The sequence below is a fragment of the Puntigrus tetrazona genome, chromosome 18, assembly GCF_018831695.1.
Source record: "Puntigrus tetrazona isolate hp1 chromosome 18, ASM1883169v1, whole genome shotgun sequence".
NCBI classification, from domain to species: domain Eukaryota; kingdom Metazoa; phylum Chordata; class Actinopteri; order Cypriniformes; family Cyprinidae; genus Puntigrus; species Puntigrus tetrazona.
Window position 1 is genome coordinate 13,989,573 of NC_056716.1, and position 18,699 is coordinate 14,008,271.

At 38.2% G+C, this 18,699-nt stretch overlaps 1 protein-coding gene across 1 annotated transcript in view; it reads right to left on the minus strand.

Moving 5' to 3' along the window:
* Positions 1-2,603: 2,603 nt before the first annotated feature.
* clmpb (CXADR like membrane protein b) overlaps positions 2,604-18,699 on the minus strand; it is a 74,491-nt gene continuing 58,395 nt past the window's right edge. The window contains exons 3-7 of the mRNA XM_043264978.1: positions 16,908-17,103; positions 13,157-13,324; positions 11,022-11,144; positions 9,075-9,216; positions 2,604-8,531 (exon numbers count right to left, since the gene is read on the minus strand). Of these exons, the coding sequence (XP_043120913.1) occupies positions 8,192-8,531; positions 9,075-9,216; positions 11,022-11,144; positions 13,157-13,324; positions 16,908-17,103 (969 nt within the window). The 3' untranslated portion in view covers positions 2,604-8,191. The remainder of the gene's footprint in view (positions 8,532-9,074; positions 9,217-11,021; positions 11,145-13,156; positions 13,325-16,907; positions 17,104-18,699) is intronic.

The window sequence follows — 18,699 nt, forward strand, 5'->3', positions numbered from 1 at the left end:
TGAACACAGATGAGAGGTGAGCTGTTTGATGAACGCCGTCGGAGCGCTTTGTTGGCATGTAGGTTTTAAAAAGGAGGATCGTGCAGAACGGCTGTTAAATATAACATCCCATTAACTTCTCCATTTGACTTTATAGCTGTTGCGTAATTAGGCTCTGCAGACGGTGAAATGTGCTTTAATTTGGGTCACAAAATGTGATCTTCATCATCTATAGTGTCACAGGAGACAAAAGAAAAGAGATTGGAAGTGTGCAAAAAAAAAATATGCATGGGCATGTGAATATGAGACACAGTCATAGTTAGTAGTGATTCATAACTTTGACTCTTACTTGATTTATATCAGTGTTATTTTTTATCATATATTAGGTATATAGTGGCTTTTTTTTAATATTTTAAATTATTTTGCATTTTCATTTTTTTATTTTGAATTATAGTTGAAGTTATAATCATTTTGTTGTGTTTTCACTTTAAAATGTCAGATTTTGGGAAGTGTTTTCCCCATTCAGAGGTTTTGTAAATTATAGAGTGACAAAATGTTGAAATGTTAAATTCGCTCTATAAAATATTTTGTTAAATAATATGTCAAAAAAAACCCCACTTCATCCAGTGTTTAGACTTTTGTGCTAGAAACGTATGCATACTGGCGCATATTTCATTAAATAATGCCTCATTTGCATATTTAACCTGACATTTTAAGTCTAGCCTTAAAAGATGTAACTTTGGATTTTAGTAATATTATTAAATCTTGAAATGAATATTAACTGAGAACCATTAATGATCGGTCCATGTTAGCTAATTGCAAAGTGTCGCTTGTAATGTTTATATATGTTCTCTTTAACCCTAAAAGACAATGCAATGCAGTGCAAAAAAAAATCAATATGGAAAAATCCTATTCCTGGTATTAACCCAGAACGTTGCAAGTAAGGATTTCTATCTGTCTTAGAAAAGATAATTATCTCTTAAGAGAAGCTTAGTTGTTTATTGATTGATTGATTAGTTTATTTTTAAGCTTAAGCGCAAGAGACGTTTATTGACCCTTCATGTTATGAAAGAATAATGTACGAGACTATTTTTCATCAGTACTCATAGCCTGCATTCAACAGAACTGTCAGCCGGCACAACAGATATCGTTTTGGTTTTAACTGGTATTATTGCACTTTTATATCTGCTGCTTGGTTTATTTAAAACTTTGTCTAACTGGTCTGAAAATAGCATGTAGTAGGTGAACGTGGACTCAGTCTGACATTTCAAACACTAGGGAGCAGAGTTTGACAACAAATGTGCAGCTGAGCGAGCGACTAACAGGCCAGAGTTGGAGCATGGTAGACCAGAAAGTCATTTTAACCAAAGGAAATATATTTTGATGAATATATATTCATTGCATTAGTTTAAATGACATTTGCTGTTGTTAAGCAAGAATGTAACTTAACTGTTTAAAGCGTGATTGGGGTCGTAGGTGTACAATATAAAGAAATATAATGCATTTTTACATGTAAATATTCTCTCAGTGTAGCGATTGTGCAGCTGTTTATTATGCATTATGTTCGAGCTCAAACGTTAACATCATTAGCCGCTGGAACAGATCCGCATTTGCATGTGTGCAAGACTACTTTGATAAAACGGTGTTAATGCTTCGACAATATCTGCTTTTTGGCTTCATCAGAAGAACTTCGAATAATTTATAGCCAGAGGTTTTATTTTTTCGCCAGAGCCTCTGAGACCGTAAACATAAACACAGCACAGTCGATCTCAACAGAACAGGGCTATTTATCTATAAATATAGATATTTATCATTTATCATGCATGCGTTTGCACACCTGGTATTTCTTCAGATTTTACATTATAGATGTGACCACTTGGGATCGAACCTTTGCTAATATCTGTCTAATCAAACATTAATCAACTGGATATATTAATATTATGAATTCCTGAAGGGAATAATTCATAACACACAAACATAATTCGGGTTGGCACAAACCGTATTTGTTCCTGGTTAATTTAAAGCATTTGAATTTGTCAGTTGTTTTATGCTTTTGCTTGCATAAATACACTGTTTATAATGTGTTGTGTGTGTGTGTTTGTGTTTTGAATGGACATATGGCCTTAAATCTTTCCAAATATGCCTATTTCCTACTAATCAGGAGGAAAACAATAGTGTATATGTCCGAAATCATAGCATTCGTGCCTGAAAAAGCTGATCTTCAGGACTGCTGCAACGTGACAGGTGAGTTCGACCTGGGCTAGAGGTAAACTTTGGAAAAGAGTTGAGAAACCAGGCCTAAATTCTCATCCGAATGCTTTAAAAGTTCAGTCGAATTGGAAAATGGTGCGTTTGAAAAAGTCCCAACAACAATGTAAATATCATCTTCATTTAAATGATAATTTGCTGAATCAAGGATGCATGAAACTGGAGTGTGGGAATGTTATGGCTGTCTAATGACATCACTTGTTTCCCTCATTTCACCGTGTCTACATAGCTCAAATCAAATGATAACATTTTTGAATAATATTTGAATTACACCCCTTATGTTTTCAGCATAATTTCCACATCGCTGATGTGCGGTTTCGCCTTTGGACTAATCAAATAATGGGCTGCCAAATAGCTTGTCGTTGAATATTTTATTTGCAAATGAAGTATTAATAACTCAGAGTCCGTAAAAATATACATTTTTTTTACTTGTAGAGGGACGTATTTACAATAATGGATCTTCTTCAAAATGAACAAACCGGTTTACAAAACTCAAAATGTGCGCAACAGCAAAGAGAAATGAAGATCGTGAGTATTTTCCCTTCGGTCTCACCAGACGAGGACTCTGAGGCAAATACAGGCCCGAGTTCCCACATTCACAAACAAAACAAAAACAACAAAAGAATCCCTCAAGATAACAGAGGAAAGCACAGTAAATGTTCAAATAAAGCTATGTGAACGAAACCAAAAAAAGACGGAGAGGATGTTGGTCATATTTACACTTACATATTCAGCTGAATACAGGTATGAACACAGAAGCAAAGCATTCCCGATATCTGACCTTTAGGCCATAACATGCAATCTCTTTGCTTTTCCAATGGAAAAGAATTCCCTTTTACACCCCTCGAAGTAACACATACTGCTACGGTTTCTAAGAGGAGTCGAAGGAGCCTTTTTAGACGTCTGACATTATTTTAATAACATCCATGTTGGGTAACAATGATCGGTTAGAGGCTACATAGACAGTCAATAGAGCGTTATCTCAAAAATACATCGCAGATGGACCTTAACTCATTCCCTGGATTGAACTCCCATTCAAAACCCGGTGTCCTCATGCAACGTGAGCACCACTTCAGATGCTTTGGCGGCTCTATGGAAGTGTGTACATACACTGATGGTTTCTAAACACCATGCCGGCTCTTTAACAGTGTTGAAATAAAAGCCACTAAAGAGTAATTGTCTGAGGAAATAGGCCGGTTCTTCTTGCTGGGGGACACTGGGGAGGGCTCATAAAGGAATAAAAAGCATCTTAAGTGCCTGCATGTAAGAACGGACCTGCTGGAAGGCAAGCTTTCAATCAGATTTTCTGGTAATAAAGTAGGCCGATCTTGGCTAGTTTGGAGCTGTAATGTCCAAAAATAGAAAAAATAAACATGTAACAATGGCTCTGTTCGAAAAACCTACAGAGCTGCCTATTTAGGCAGCATTTTAAAGCATATAAGGCTGTTCCGAAAGGTTCTGAGATACCTTACAATGGCAGCATCACCAATAAGCTCAAATAAATCTAATTAAAATGTTCAGTTTTCAATATTCGTTTATTATACAGTTTTCAGACTTGGAGACTCTTCACCTATGTAGGCAGTAGACAGCAAGGCAGCATTTTATAAATTGCAATCACCTGATCCATTTCAACCAGAAAAAAAAACTTTAATCCAAGATGGTGGAGTGTAGCTTGGCAACATCTTACCCCAAGCTCTACCAAGATCATAACACTCAAAATTATTGTATCCTCTGTTGATGGTGTTCCACATTAGTCTTGTAAGTTTCCATTTAAACATTCTGGTTCCAGAAGTAAAAATCCCACTATTTTTGTGTTGCTTTTCTTGCATTATGTAAACTTTTAAAATGTCATTCATGATTCTGTTAAGAAATCTTCAACAGAGAATTACAACAAGCAAACTGTGCCAAATAAACGTTTTAGCTCCCATCCAACTGTTTGAATATTTAAATATATAAAGTATCACTTGAATATATTTTTGCTTCAATCAAAGTTTTTAATGTTATTTACCTCGTAACTGGTAAATGTGGTTTGTGGCTTTTAATGCTTGAATGAAGACTTTTTCAAAATCAGTCTATGTGAAAATCACTTCAGGAGCCAAGGACACTGAAAGTGGACTGGCACTATCGCACTCAATTAGGATGCTAACCTTCGAGCCAGCTACCTATACAGGCAGTAGACAGCAAGGCAGCTCAATAGGTTTTGGAACAGAGCTGATATTTCAACACAAGAAGAGTAACTGCCTACAAAAAAGCCATATTGTGAAGGCCCAATTGGGTTTCGTCTCACTCTCTGTTGTGGGGGTAGAGGTACTAGAGAACCTCTGTAGGGTTTGGACCCTGTGTTCTCCTTACAATTCCCATCATTCACTCCCCACTCTTCATGACAGCCCATCCATCACACTTACTGACAACAGTTCAGCCAGCAACACCTCCTACACCGCCTCGTGGAGAAAGCGGCTCTGGAGAGCACGTCTCGAGTGTGTCTCTATTTATGAGGTCGTGTTAGGCTGTGTACACTTGGGAAGTAGTGTGTGTGTACACTTGGGAAGAAGTGTATCGGTGTGTATCAAACACAATTGCTGGGAAAGTAAGAAGAAGCCGGCGAACTGGCATAGGCAGCATTCGGCTACATTACAGACTGCAACCCTATAAGAATGACAAACAAGGTTGGCACCTACATTTGAAAGTGGCCTAAAAAGAGTGTTGTATGCTTGCTTCCTCACATGGCTTTTCCTCTCTTAAATATTAAGGTCCATCAATGGCAGATATATAAGTAGCCATTAAGAAGGAAATGATTTTACTTATTAAAGGGAGCTTAGCGGGTCAGGGGCTACAGTGACCAATTATTACTCTCTGAAAATGCATAATACCTCATCTACATCTTTATTATGGCCTATAACCCCAATCTTCAACTGATAACTTAAAGGATATCGTGTGCGTATATTTATCTGTATGTACAATATAAAACAGCATCATGACTACAGAGTGTACATTATTCGTGGGGCTGTGTTTGGTCAGCCTCTTTGTGCCAGAGCGCTCTCTCTCTCTCTCTCTCTCTCTCTCCGCTGTTTTACACATGGCTTCCTTTTTTTTTTGTCTGGTACATTGCAAAGAACCAAGGACAAAAGCAATCTCGGGGGAAGAATTCACTGTGAAGGCACACAAAACAGGCAACTTGTCCATTTCGAATTTCACAAATGCACCAAGCAAGGTCTTCCCAGAGGCTTCGAGACACCGCTAATGGAGAGGGTTTTGACAGCGCTTGGCGGAGGAAGCTGCGGGGCGACTGGCACAAAGAGCCAGCCATCTTGAAACAGCCTGTTGTTAGAGGGTCCTAGGAGAGTCCTGGGACGGTACCGTGGTGCATATATGAACTAGAAGGAGAGTACCGCAAATGCGCACACACTAGTTTCACACACTCTCTGTACATAAGTCCCTGTTATGGCATTCCCTTTCATTTACTTGTCCACAGTACTGTGAGATTATAGTTCAAAGTTACTTGTGCCTCGTATGCTATTATGCAGTACCGTTGGGTATTCGAGAAAAAAAGGAAGAAATAAATAAAAAACAAAACTATCTTGGACTTATACACATTCATAGTATTTGTGACAGGTTTTGGTTTCAGTATCATTGGAAATACAGCTGTAACAAATATACCGCAGTCGGTATGTAATACAAACTTAAGTCCATTAAACGCTAAGGATGCCATCCGAAACCAGACCGCAGACTTTCTGTCAAGGACGTACCGTACACTCCATGTATATACACAGATTTAACTGCAAAAATTTGTATTGGTGCGTAGAGAGCAGTTGACACGCAGGGGGAATTCACTAAGGACCAATTGCACTCGCCGATGGCGTTGTTGATTTTTCACACGTCTTGTTTTTAACACCCGATTCATGAGTGGAATTGTGCAAATCACTGGCTGCAACACTTTGCGCGCAGCTATAATGCAGGTCAGTTCTGAGCGCTAGATTGTGAAGAATACAGCAGACTGCCGCAATCTGGTGTACTTTACTGGGAATGTACATACAGCATTGCAAGGCACCTGAAACAGTAATTAAAGTGCGCTTGACTGCATGATACTTTGGCATATATTTTGATAGCCTTTCGAGCAAATGTCAACTAATTCCCTTTAGACTATAAGTAGTATGTTAGATTAGGATTAGGGTTAATTTAATACGTTGATGAACTTGCAAAGTTACTTAAAATCAGTTGAATGTCTGTTAGGGGACCATCAAAATAAAGTATTAACTGATATTAAACAGCCTAATACGCTAATGACTGCTAGTTGACATATAATTGCAAAGTTACTTGTAGCTATTGGACGTGGACCACCAAAATAAACAACTTTTCCTCCAATCAATACGCCTGTATAGGTCGTTTGTCCAAAACCCTGTAATACGGGTCAGAGCGTAAAAAACTACAATTGCACCCCTATCGGCAACAGGACATTAACATTTTTGTTTTGTACTCTTTTATCTGCATCATAAATCATTTTTTGCGTAGCTCAGTTGTTAGTGCGTTGCTTTACACGATGTCATGTGATCATACTTGGGCTTGATCCCAGAGAATGTGGCCATAAATTCACGATTTTGCATTATTTCCGTAAGGGAGTGCTTTGATGTGGTCATTCGTAAAAATGACACCTAGTAAAATATATTCGAATTGTCGTGAGATTGGTGTAAAAAGTCCACACGTTGCATTCAAATAAACTCACATTTTGATTGGCAATGACAGTCATATTTCATTTCATGATGATTACTTCGTTCTCTTTTATGCCCATTAGAGGGCGCTTACCTTTAAAACGTAAATATAGGTTGTAATAAGGTGCTTGCACAAACGACTTATTGGGTCATTTTTTGTTGGAGGACAGACTCACCTCATAAATGTTTACCAGATAGAAGGCTCTTTATCCATTACCATTTGATAAATTATCGCTGCTAGAAAGACATAGATACAGTCTCTTATATCGAATTTCTTTTACCATATGCATCTGTGGCCAGTAATAGCAAAACATTAGCAGCCTAATGAAAAGATACAATATCAGCCTAATTTACAGAGAAAAAGTGGGTTTTCGCAAAACCAGTGACAATGGCATTATTTAAATACAGTTAAATGGGTGTTTTTATGAAATATAGCGTGCTAAGGTAGCGAAAGCGTTCTGTGGATTCGCCCCACAGTGTGTTGTTACATGATGACTGAACTGTTAAAGTCTCTCTGTGCCGCTACATGGCATCATCCACGTGCTGAAATGTCCATCGGGGACCACTTCGCTTCTTTTTAGTGGTTTGTTAAGGTATTGGTAGGATTTGCTTTGATTTTGAAATCTGAGCCACAGTTGATGTTGCATTGCATTCTAGGAAAACTGAATGGGAATGAGAAGAACGGTTCATGTTCCCAGAGCCGCCCCCCTCGCCTTCGACAGGAACAACAGGTTCTTCGATAATATCCTTCATTTCTCTTCAGAGTCCACTCACCATCATGTTTCATTAAACCCGGCCTGCCCTTGGACCTTTAGCCTCTTTGATGCAATAAATAAATAAACTGCACTTGGGGAAATCTTTCCACCCCGCTGCCCACAAAGCCTTCAAGAGCTCCAAAAGTGAAAGCAAAACAAATAATGTGAAAAAGGGTCAGACTGTGCCATGAGATTTAAAAGAAGGGGAGGGAATCAAAGAATCAGAATAAAAACTCTTGTTCTTCAGTTCCTCCCTTGTTCTCTTTTAATACTTCAGAAGGGGGCAACCACTGTGTATTTTCCCTTGTAAATATGCATTCAACTTTTTAGATTTTATATGATTGATTTAATATATATATATTTTTAATTATGCTTTTATTTGTTTGTGTGTATTTAATTTTTCCAATCGTAGTTGCAACTTTTGGAAGAGTCACTGTGGGTGTCTTGTACGGAGACCGCACCAGGCCGCGCTTGCTTTACTCTCTACACTGTCTGAAAGGCCTTGCTTTGAGCAGGGACCATGACGCCCGCCGGGATGGACATGCCCACGGGAGGATTGGGGGGTCTGAATTTCGGGGTGGCCGGGGGTTCAGGGGTTTTAGGCACGACCTGCGTGTAGGCCGGGGGAGACTGGGGGAACCCATGGGGCTGTCCGTTCTCCTTGAGGGCGGCGACGGCGGGTGGCCGTGGACGCTGGCTTCGGGGAGCGCTGTTGTGCACCATGGACTGTGTGGAGGAAGCACCGGAGCGAGAGCTGCCAGAGCGGGACGAGGAGAGGGAGTTGGGCTTCACCAGCTTGGCTTTAGGAGCTTCTGCGTCCTCTCTGCAAGAGTAATAGAAAGATGGTTACAGATGTCCAAAACACAGGTACATTAAAATGAAGGCGATTAATCAATCAGTCAATCAATCAGCCATTTTCACAGAAACAAAAACTAGTCTAGAAGTGTAGTCTCGACCACCATTACCAAGATTAGACGTCAGTGATTGAGGTTGCAGAGAGCTTTCTTACAACAAACTTCCTCCAGTGTTACAAAAATAAATGTGCTAAACTGGGATAATATTCCACAACTGAACATAGCGAGAGATTCCACTGTGGCATGACAGTAAACGTGTACAGGAACGCTCCCTGTATGTTTGACTGTGCATAATTCAGAGATACTGTGCAGCAGTGGTTTGTGACTGCATTATTGATGTGGACACAAACAGTAAAGTTCTGTCACTATAGACCTTAAAACAGCTGTGTGATGTATTATGAAGATTGTCCTGAAGACAATAGGAAGAGTGAATACTCAAAAACAGTCTCTGCCGCGGGGATATTACGAGCTAAAGTAGATCTATAAAAACACAATCGATCCTGAGATCTCACCTGATCTCATTAGGCGTCTCCTCTTCCTCGTATTTCTTTTTCTCCTTCTTGCGGAAGACCAGCCAGATGATGAGAATGAGGAGCAGAACGCCGAATGAAACTCCAACCACGGCTCCAGCCACTACACCCATGCCCCGCACATCTGCACACAGCAGCACATCTGTCAGTCCTCATTACACCGCACCACATCTACATAGTAGAATACTAAATGCAGTTATACATAATTACAGTAGGGTGCAAAAGCGTGATAACACAAGTGAAAATGCTAATATATGCAAGCTTTTTTGGTTGCACTTTATTTTAAATTATGTACACTTGTACTTACAGTATACTTACCTGAGAAAGTTCTGGTATAAGGTAACTACATGGAGTCAGAGTTAGAACCTAGTTATTGTAATTACTACAATAAGTACATCTTTTTTACACAAGGAACATCACTGTAAAATAAAGTGCTACCCATTTATTTCAAGACATATAAAAAACAGCTGTAAATAAAGGCAAAAAAAATGCATCAAATGATTTTCAATCTAAGAATCTGATAAAAATCTAAGAATAGAATTTTTGGTAATACCAAGGTAATGCGACCTCATTGGTTGTTTAGCTTGATTACTGAATGAATCAAGCTAAAGGCATATTTTATACAGTATATGAAAACGTAAGCTTTTAAAATCACGCTGCTGAGTGTCCGTATAAGTTTACTGTCATATTGGCCTGCACTACATAAATAACATTTACTGAGTGCATCTTTAAGAGCCATTAATTTTTGTTTGACAAAGAGCTTTTGATTTGTTCTGTTTAAATGTTATATTAGCAGGGGAGCCCATATGGTAGTTACACTTTATTAGTGTTCTCATGAGATATCTTGCGAGTGAAACTGAATTAGGCAGACCCAAATTAAACTTTGCCAGCCACAACTGTGAAATGCCTCTTTCACATAAATTCTCTTGATTTCCTGTGTTGAGAAAGACTAGCACGAGGCCTGAGTGCAGGACAGTTGTCAAGTGTTTATATAACTCTCTCAATCTTTTCCTCTGGTGAGCATTAAATTCTTCCGCCTCTTCCAAAACCATTACACACAAACACTGAAGGATGGCTGTTTGAACAAGACTGATGACAAATAGCCACACTCTGGCTTTCTGTAGTTCCCAGTGCTCAGTGAATGTGTGTGTGTGTGTGTGTGTGTGTGAGCGAGGGAGGAAAAAAAGGTGAACGTGGAAATTTTTTTTTATAATTTTTTTTTTTATAAAGAAAGCTTGTTTTAGCCATAAAATGAAAAAAAAATTGTAATTGTATTGTATAGTAAAATTTTTTTTTTTTTTTTTTTTCTCATAATTCTGAGATTATATCTCACAGAGAAATATTAAAATGGCAGAAAGAAAAAGATGAGACGAAAAGCTGTATTTTATTTTGTGGCAGAAAAAATACCTATATCTTATATCATTTCATTTATTAATACGTTGTAAACCTAAAAACAAAGTTGCAATTACGAGTGAATTTTTATTTATTTATTTATTTATTTATTTTTGGAATTTGTAAAATAAAAAGTTTCCATTTGCCAATTCTTTTTTTTTTTTTGCCAGATACAAGCTCAAAATTGAGGGATACGCAATCGGAACTGCTAGATGTACTCTGAAAAGAAACAATCGATCAATCAAAAATGAAACGATTTCAATTGTTCCGAGATGAAACAATCACAATAACTTAAACTTTAAACACATGAACACAAGTCAAATAAAACCAGCCAACATTTAAGCTGTGTGTGACGAAACCCTGGTGTCACTCCCATAATAAAAGGCAGCTCTCTGCAGCGTGGAAACAGCCTCCATCCATCACACTGAGGCTGTAGCTCCAACCGCTGACTGATCTGAGATCAGAGTATCATAACATCCACACTAATTACAGCCGTCTGCGGCCCGGGGCACAGGCTGACCTCAGAGCAGAACTCACATTGCATCGTGACCTCGATGATACAGTTCTCCTCTCCTACATCGTTGCTGGCGGTGCACTTGTAGACCCCGGAGCTGTCCTGCGTCAAGTTCCTCAAGGTCACGATCTCTGGGTTCTTCAGATCTGAAAATAGAAAGCAATTCTGAAATGCAACTACTTTGTATTTTTTTTCAGCCACATAAAAGCCAGAGCGATGGCGACATTTTAGTTGAGTTAACTACAAAAATTATCAATATAATCAATATAATATAGACATAATTACAATATTATATGAACAAATTTAGTTAACAAATGTAAAAAAATTTGCTATTGATTTTACTTTATATTTATAATTAAGTCCACACTTAAATTCAGTTTCACTATGTATTAAATTATACATCTATTCATGACTAATATATATATATATATATATATATATATATAGGCACATCGAATCAAAAGTTAGAGTCAGCATGATCTAATTTCCAGGTCTGCCTCTATCCATCAATAACAGATGTACTGAACTTTATTTAAATGTAGGTCACAACACAGCAGAAACTATCTGATCCATTACATCATGACTTTAAAGGGTTAAAACCACCGCTGTTCCCTTAAAAAGAATTAGATATAGACGTGTTCTGTCATATTTTGAAGGTTTTTTTTCCATATATCGGTTGCTCAAGGACACCGGCGTTAGCAGTGATACCCATCTTTTACTACTTCCTTTACCACACCGCTACACAGGCTCCAATCAAACAGAGTGTTTTAATCAAGGAGCGGAGTGAGCGTGAGCCCGGCGCAGCGGATGAATCAATGTTTGAGCGTGTCAAGGTGATTCACGGTTCTGCTGAGCTCCAGCCGACGAGATGAACGGTGAATGTTTTCCTGTGTCCTGAGAACCGAGAACCTCACGCGTGTCTTCAGCCGGAGCGATTCAAGAGCCTCCGCTTTCGTCCCTGCCTCCCTGTCCCATCATTCCTCTCTCTCATCCCCTGTCTGCTGTGAATTGAGGGGCGGTGGAGAGTTTATCGGCCAAAGAAAGCTGATTAGAGCGAGCAGGTGGTCATTGATGAGGCTGGTTAATTGTTGAGTTTGGGTGAGGGTCTGACTGCGTACGGCTAAATAGATTGTGAAACAACACGCGGCTCTGATGATCTGGTGTCAGCAGGAGTAATCGTTCTGAATCAGCGCATTACTCTGTCCCATCTGCAAAGCCATATTACGATCGAATTTGTGTAGCTCTTGCACTTTTGTTGTTTTGTTTTCCCAAGCAGAACCCAATGAGATTGAACTCTAATGTAATAACGGCCGAAGACTGTTGAACATCTTGAGCTGCTGTATTTTATTATGTAGTTGACACATTGTTTAGTCATTTTTTAACCTACCCAAGCTCTGTATGAAGCATCCCAGACATGGGCGGTCTAACTGAAATTTGTGGTTCTAATTCTGTACAAAAATGCAACAAAATGACTTAAAAATTAATTAATTAAACATGAATATAAAATTAAAAGCTATACTAGTATCTCCATCATACTGAAACAGTACTGATGATAATTATTTAAAATAATATATTATATTATTCATAGTATATTAAAATATAATAATATCATATTTTTGCAAATATTGTATATTCACAAAATGCAGTAAATCATGATATTAGAATTATTTCCGAAGGATCCTGTGACGCTGAAGATTACAGTAATAAAGCTGAACATTACATTTAAGATATATTCAAATAGAAAAATATTAATATTAATTTGTAATAATATTTTGCAATATTACTTTTTTTACTTTAGAGTAGCCTTTGAGCAGAACTGAATCGAGGGCATGTATGACTAAACAGATTTTGCCCGTGCTTTCGATCGTACAGCATTTACGGTTATTTTACCACACAGCCCTAACGCACAGAGGCTAATATCAATAGAGCTGCTGAGATCTCTTCTAATCCCATTGTCTGTGTGCCATGCAACGTCTGCAACAATCAGCACTTCTGGGCAAAAGCTACTCGATGCCTTTGCTAAAGTGTGGGAAGTTCACGGCATCAGATCTTTCGAGATTATTATTTGAGACAGTCAGCAGCAAGGAACTGTACACACCAGAATAAGTTATGATACGCTCTGGTCTCATCCGCCAGGCTTTGGGGGTGTTTGACTCACCGATGAGCGCGAGGGGAGGCAGTTTTCCCACGCTCTTGCTTTTATCCAGAACTCTCTCCCATTTGTAGTGAATGGGGTCGGATCCGTCTGAAGACTTACAGCTCAGTTTCACATCACTGCCCTCCAGAAGCCTGCCATCCATCCAGCAGCGGGGTTTAGACGGCTTCACTGTGAACGAGAAAATCTTAAGTTTACTAATTAGACATTTAATATTTATATCCCAAACAGCTTGCTTTGGAATCCACAGGTGCAAAACTTCAAGGATCGACTTAATTGTAGGTTTTATTCAACATTATTATATATTATATATATATGAATATACATAGTTTGACACTATACATATGTATACTACACACACACACACTTTTTTTTGCATGCAACTCATCACGGTGCTAGAAAAATAGTATAATAGAAAGATAATATTTTGATGTTTTGAAAAGTCATAGCACTATGTATAATCATATTTTAGTGAAACGTTAAAAGATTATGTTTTGAGTAAAAGAAAAAAGAGCGTAAAATCTAAAAAAAGTCAAAATGACAATAATTAAGTCGTAACAAATGCAAGATTAAAGTTATAATATTTTGCCAAAAGGCCTGGATTGGGAGCACTGGGAGAAATTAATAGCAGAATTAATAGCATACATGCTCCCAGGAACAGCATGCGCTCATGTCTTAGTACACCTGTATTTTTAATATAAAACAAATCCCCAGCTTTTAAACAATGTAGTCTTACAATATTATGTTTTTTATGCTCTTCAATGTTTCGTGACAGAGCACTGTATCCACATCAGTTAAAGCGGCATGAGAATCAATCATCTTTTCATTTACAATGAGGCATTCACTTCATTAAATGATACTGTTTTATGCCTTCCAATGTATAACTTGGAGGAAGAATGCATGTATTTGTATTTTGTGATAAAACTGATAGAACTGCTGTTTGCGTATACAGTGTCAAACAATATAAAGTTTGACATGCTGAAGCAGTACTTCTTCTTTCTTTCTTTCTTTCTTACTCTTTTTATTTCTTTCTGACGAAACTAAAACTTGCAAACACAGCACGCTGGATTTTTTGGGAAGGGAAATCGATATCAAATAGGCAAACGATCTGAACTGTGACGTTTGGGAGGCAGGGGTCAAGTTTTGTTGTCTTGCTTTGAACTCCCTTCTGACCTTACGCAGCACATCAGAATCAACACAGAGGCCAAATCAAAGATCTCACTGCCTCACAACAGTTACCAAGTGACCTCAGACCGGTCCCGCTGGCACCCTGCTTACCGCAGCACTGCTCTAAACTGTTCTGGGGTCAGTCAGACAGGCCTGTCCAAAGGGATTTGTCTGGAGGCCGAATGGCAGTTAAGAGACAGCCTATAGACCTCCGTGGCCCCTTTTGGCCCTACTGACCCTCTCTATAAACACACAAACATCAGGACGGAAACGGAAACCAATTCAGTGCATATACAGTATGTTTGTCTTTGGTGCACAGACAAAACATTACTTTATCTTAATGGCTATATGCAATGGTAAAAAATATGGAGGTTTCATAGTCAATTTACCCATTAATCTATTTATAAATGCACAGAAGCTTTAGCCACCTGAACAGAAACACTCCATATACTGCAGTTTATACTGTGCAGTGCATTTTTATGTGCATTTTTTTCTTTTAAAAATTCACATATATATATATATTTGATTAATTTTATCACATTTTAAATTACACCATAATTAAAAAAACACAGAAATACAATATAAAGTAGACTCCAAAAGCTCAAAATTGTGGTCTGAGAATTATGTGATATATTTAGGTGAACCTGTATCAGGATTAAGACTATTGGTTCAATTCTATTAAAACAAACATAAACCATAAAAAAGTGTCAAATATAAAACAATATAATATAAAACAAACTATATTAACTCGTTTTAATGTACCAAAATAACTATAATATTTCTAAATAATTATTAATGCTAAAAATTGTAAAATTGTAACAAAAAAAATAAATGTATAACAATATTTCAGTGATACTAATATAACACCGATCAGCATGAATTGATATAGTGGTGTTGCCTTGTTTTGTTGTTCACAGACAACAGTAAAATATTAATGCAAGAGTTCTGTGGACCTTATGTCATAAAATAATCAGCACACAAGATTTTTCACAGCTTCAGCCCCCTATTGGAAATCAATGGACACGCGGATGGACTCCAATTAAAACGATGCCCATTCATTTAGCTCTGATTCAGGAAATCTCCAGAAACAAGCAGAGCTTAGAGAGAAACAATGTTGCAGTCAATTTATTAAAGTTTTGAACCCACAGCCTAATGATTAATGCCTGTGAGACTTGCATAATTTACTAGGGCTGGTTGCGCCATAGTATTTATTGCTCCTTACAGACATACTGTATATAAATACAACACTATTTCCTGATTAGGTATCATATTTCATTGGGAACTTCGTTTTTACGATTAGTTATGTGGAAAAACTGAAATTCACTCGCAACTGAATGAATTTCAAGGCTGCTGTTTGATCCCTGAAGATACATGTATTGTTTGACTACGCATTACAAAAAAACGTACAAGCTACATTCTGCTTTAAGAAATAATGGTGCAACCATTTACTAGTTTTGAGTCCCAGTCCGAATCATTAATAAATTGGGTTTGAGTGTGAGAAGTTTATTAATGCCTTGTTTCATGCGCTCTTACAAGTTCACTTGATTGTGTCCGGATCAGAGCTGACTCATAATTTCAGTCCAAGCACCCCAGCTCTAGTTACTAAGCCTCTAGTGTGTCTAATTTGAGCAAGAACTTAAGAACAACTGGTGCAACCCTACCGTGATAATTTCCTGTCCGTGCTCAATTGGCAATTTCGATAAAATGGCAAAATACAGGCTCGAAACGGCACAATAATGTGAATATGTTTATAGAGTGACGGAGAGGAAAGAGCAAGAAGAGTAGCGAGAGAGACAGGGAGTGGAGAAGGAGGATTATGGGAAGGCAGTATTGAGCTAATCTTCTGTGATATGTTAATAAATGAGAGAAACTCTGGGGTGGAGGCCGGATTTACATCAATCCATCCTCCCATTTCTCTCTCTCTTTCTCTTTCTTTCAACTTTTCGCCAATATCCTGTCCCTCTGTGGCTAGCGTACTAATCTGTTAATAAAATGACTTAGGAAATAAAATTAAGACGTCATACATAACTTCAAACCGCTCGGCATAATCTGCGAGTCCTTGAAAATAGGAACTATGCACCAAGAGCATATGATAGAGATGAGGCTAAATAAAAAGAAACATGTTTCTTTCCAGTTCTTCTCTTGGCTGAGAGCTGTGGTGTCAGAGATACTGCGCTTGAATGACGGCTTGGAAACCCTGCGGTCTAATAATGGAAACCAGACATAGCAAAATATCAAATCATAAGAAGCTCATCTGAACCTCATTTGGGATGACAGTAAACTGTTTTGCGAGAAGAAGAGAAATCACATAAGCTCCTAATTCCGTCTCTTCTGTTTTTAAGAGATAGAGCTCAATCAATGTTCCCTCATCCAACCATTTCAAATTAACATCCTCTCCATTTACCGTCCAAAGTGAAGCAAACATCACCAGAGCTGAGAGTGTCTGGCCAGCGAATGCAACCAATCATATTTCTAGATTATGTCAATAATGGCCAAATTTGGTAATCTGAATGATCAAATCGAATCACAGCGAGGCTGGCTGATGGAGGAAACGATTGGGCGCTGATTCCAGGAAGATGAGCCTTACCCAGCACAATGAGGTTGACTTGGCTCCAGTGGTATTTGCCGCCGGTCTTGACCTTACAGTGGTATTCTCCAGAGTCGGTCAGCTGCAGATCGCTGATTAGGAGAGAGGCGTCTCCGTTCAGGTAGTCGCCCGCAAAGGAGAGACGACTGGCAGGGTTATCGTTAGTATAGACCTCGTTGTTGAAGAACGTGATGATCTGAAATGAGAGAGACGGAGCTTTGGTATAAATATAGATGAAAGAAATCAGTGGAATCAAACATATTTTAGTTGACGCCAAATAAAATAGCCTGAGCGGGATACAAATACACTCGGTGATAAAAGATGCATCACTCGCTGATGAAACACGGATCACAAAGTTCCAGTGGAAAAACTAATGACTCAATCCATTACAACCTTATTTTAATTTGTTTCAAATGAAATATGTCATCTGGTTTATACTGAAAGCAAAAGAGGTTGACTAGTATTAGGAAAGCGTATTAAACTTTTTACCCTAATTATGAAACTGTGGCTTTGTGATAGAGGTACATAAATAATACTTACATCAGACTTATGACTTAATAGATGCAGAAAACAGATAAACAATAAAACACTAACCTCTGGAGGATTTTGACTTCGGCAAGCAATCATCTACCTAAAAACCACAACGTGATGCTAAAAAGACTTATACACCTCACATATGCGCAGCATTTCTCTCTAGAATTTCTAATTAGAAATTACCTAGTAACAATAGCAGGCACATATCAACAAGCTAAACCAATCAGATCCTCCCTAACTAACGTTGGCCTAGCAACTGTAGTAGCCACAAATAAACATGCTAAAACACTCAGAATACTAACCGAAACATCTAATATCCAAACCCCCAAAAACCCACACAAAATGCACAAATTAACGGACTACATTGGATTTGTAAGTTGGTGAAACACTGGAAGACTTTGCAAATATGTATAAAAGCAGTATAACTTATTAAAACGAATTAGAGCGTGAGGGGAAAAAAAGAAGAAGAATTAGGGCGAATCAGATTATGAATAATTTACTGCCATTGTGTGAATAATACAAAAAGTTACTAATCTGATTATAAGCATTTGTGTAATAATGTAATTATAAGTACCTAGTTTTTGGATGGTGATTACATAAATCAGTTACTATTACAGTTACTAACTAACGGTTGAATTCAACGCCATCTGGAGCATTCACGGACCTGCTTTGACCACTTTAACCAGCATGGCAGATATATAGAAACAACTGCTAATGGGGCATCTATATCTATGGTAATGCTTTAATGGAAACTTCTCACCGGTTGTTTCTTTATTTTTTTTATTTGATGGGTACTCTGCGACAGCTGTACTGCTCTATACAAAAGACAAAAGGGTTTCTAATATAAGAATCTCTACCTGTACCGACTGCCATGGGAAAGATGCTAAATGGCTGTCGTACACAAACACAGCTGCCAACACACACATTCAGACACAGTTTGACGGTGACAGCCTCCTGAATGCCTGGGGTAAAGGACTAAACACTGATGCCACTACACATCAGCAGACCTATGGTCGGGTCCACCTGCTAGAGCCGTCTGCGATTGCTGCTCGTCGCACACACACACACACACACACACACACTACAGGATGATAGACAGGAGAAAACTCTGATGCGCTACTAATTTGCATTTCTGGCAAAACATCTGTGATTCTTATTGTATGCATTCTGTATCACTGGCAGTCATAACATGATGCTCTTTGTCATATTTATTTATGTAGATTACAAATGACAGCAGAATAATCTTCTCTAGCATAAT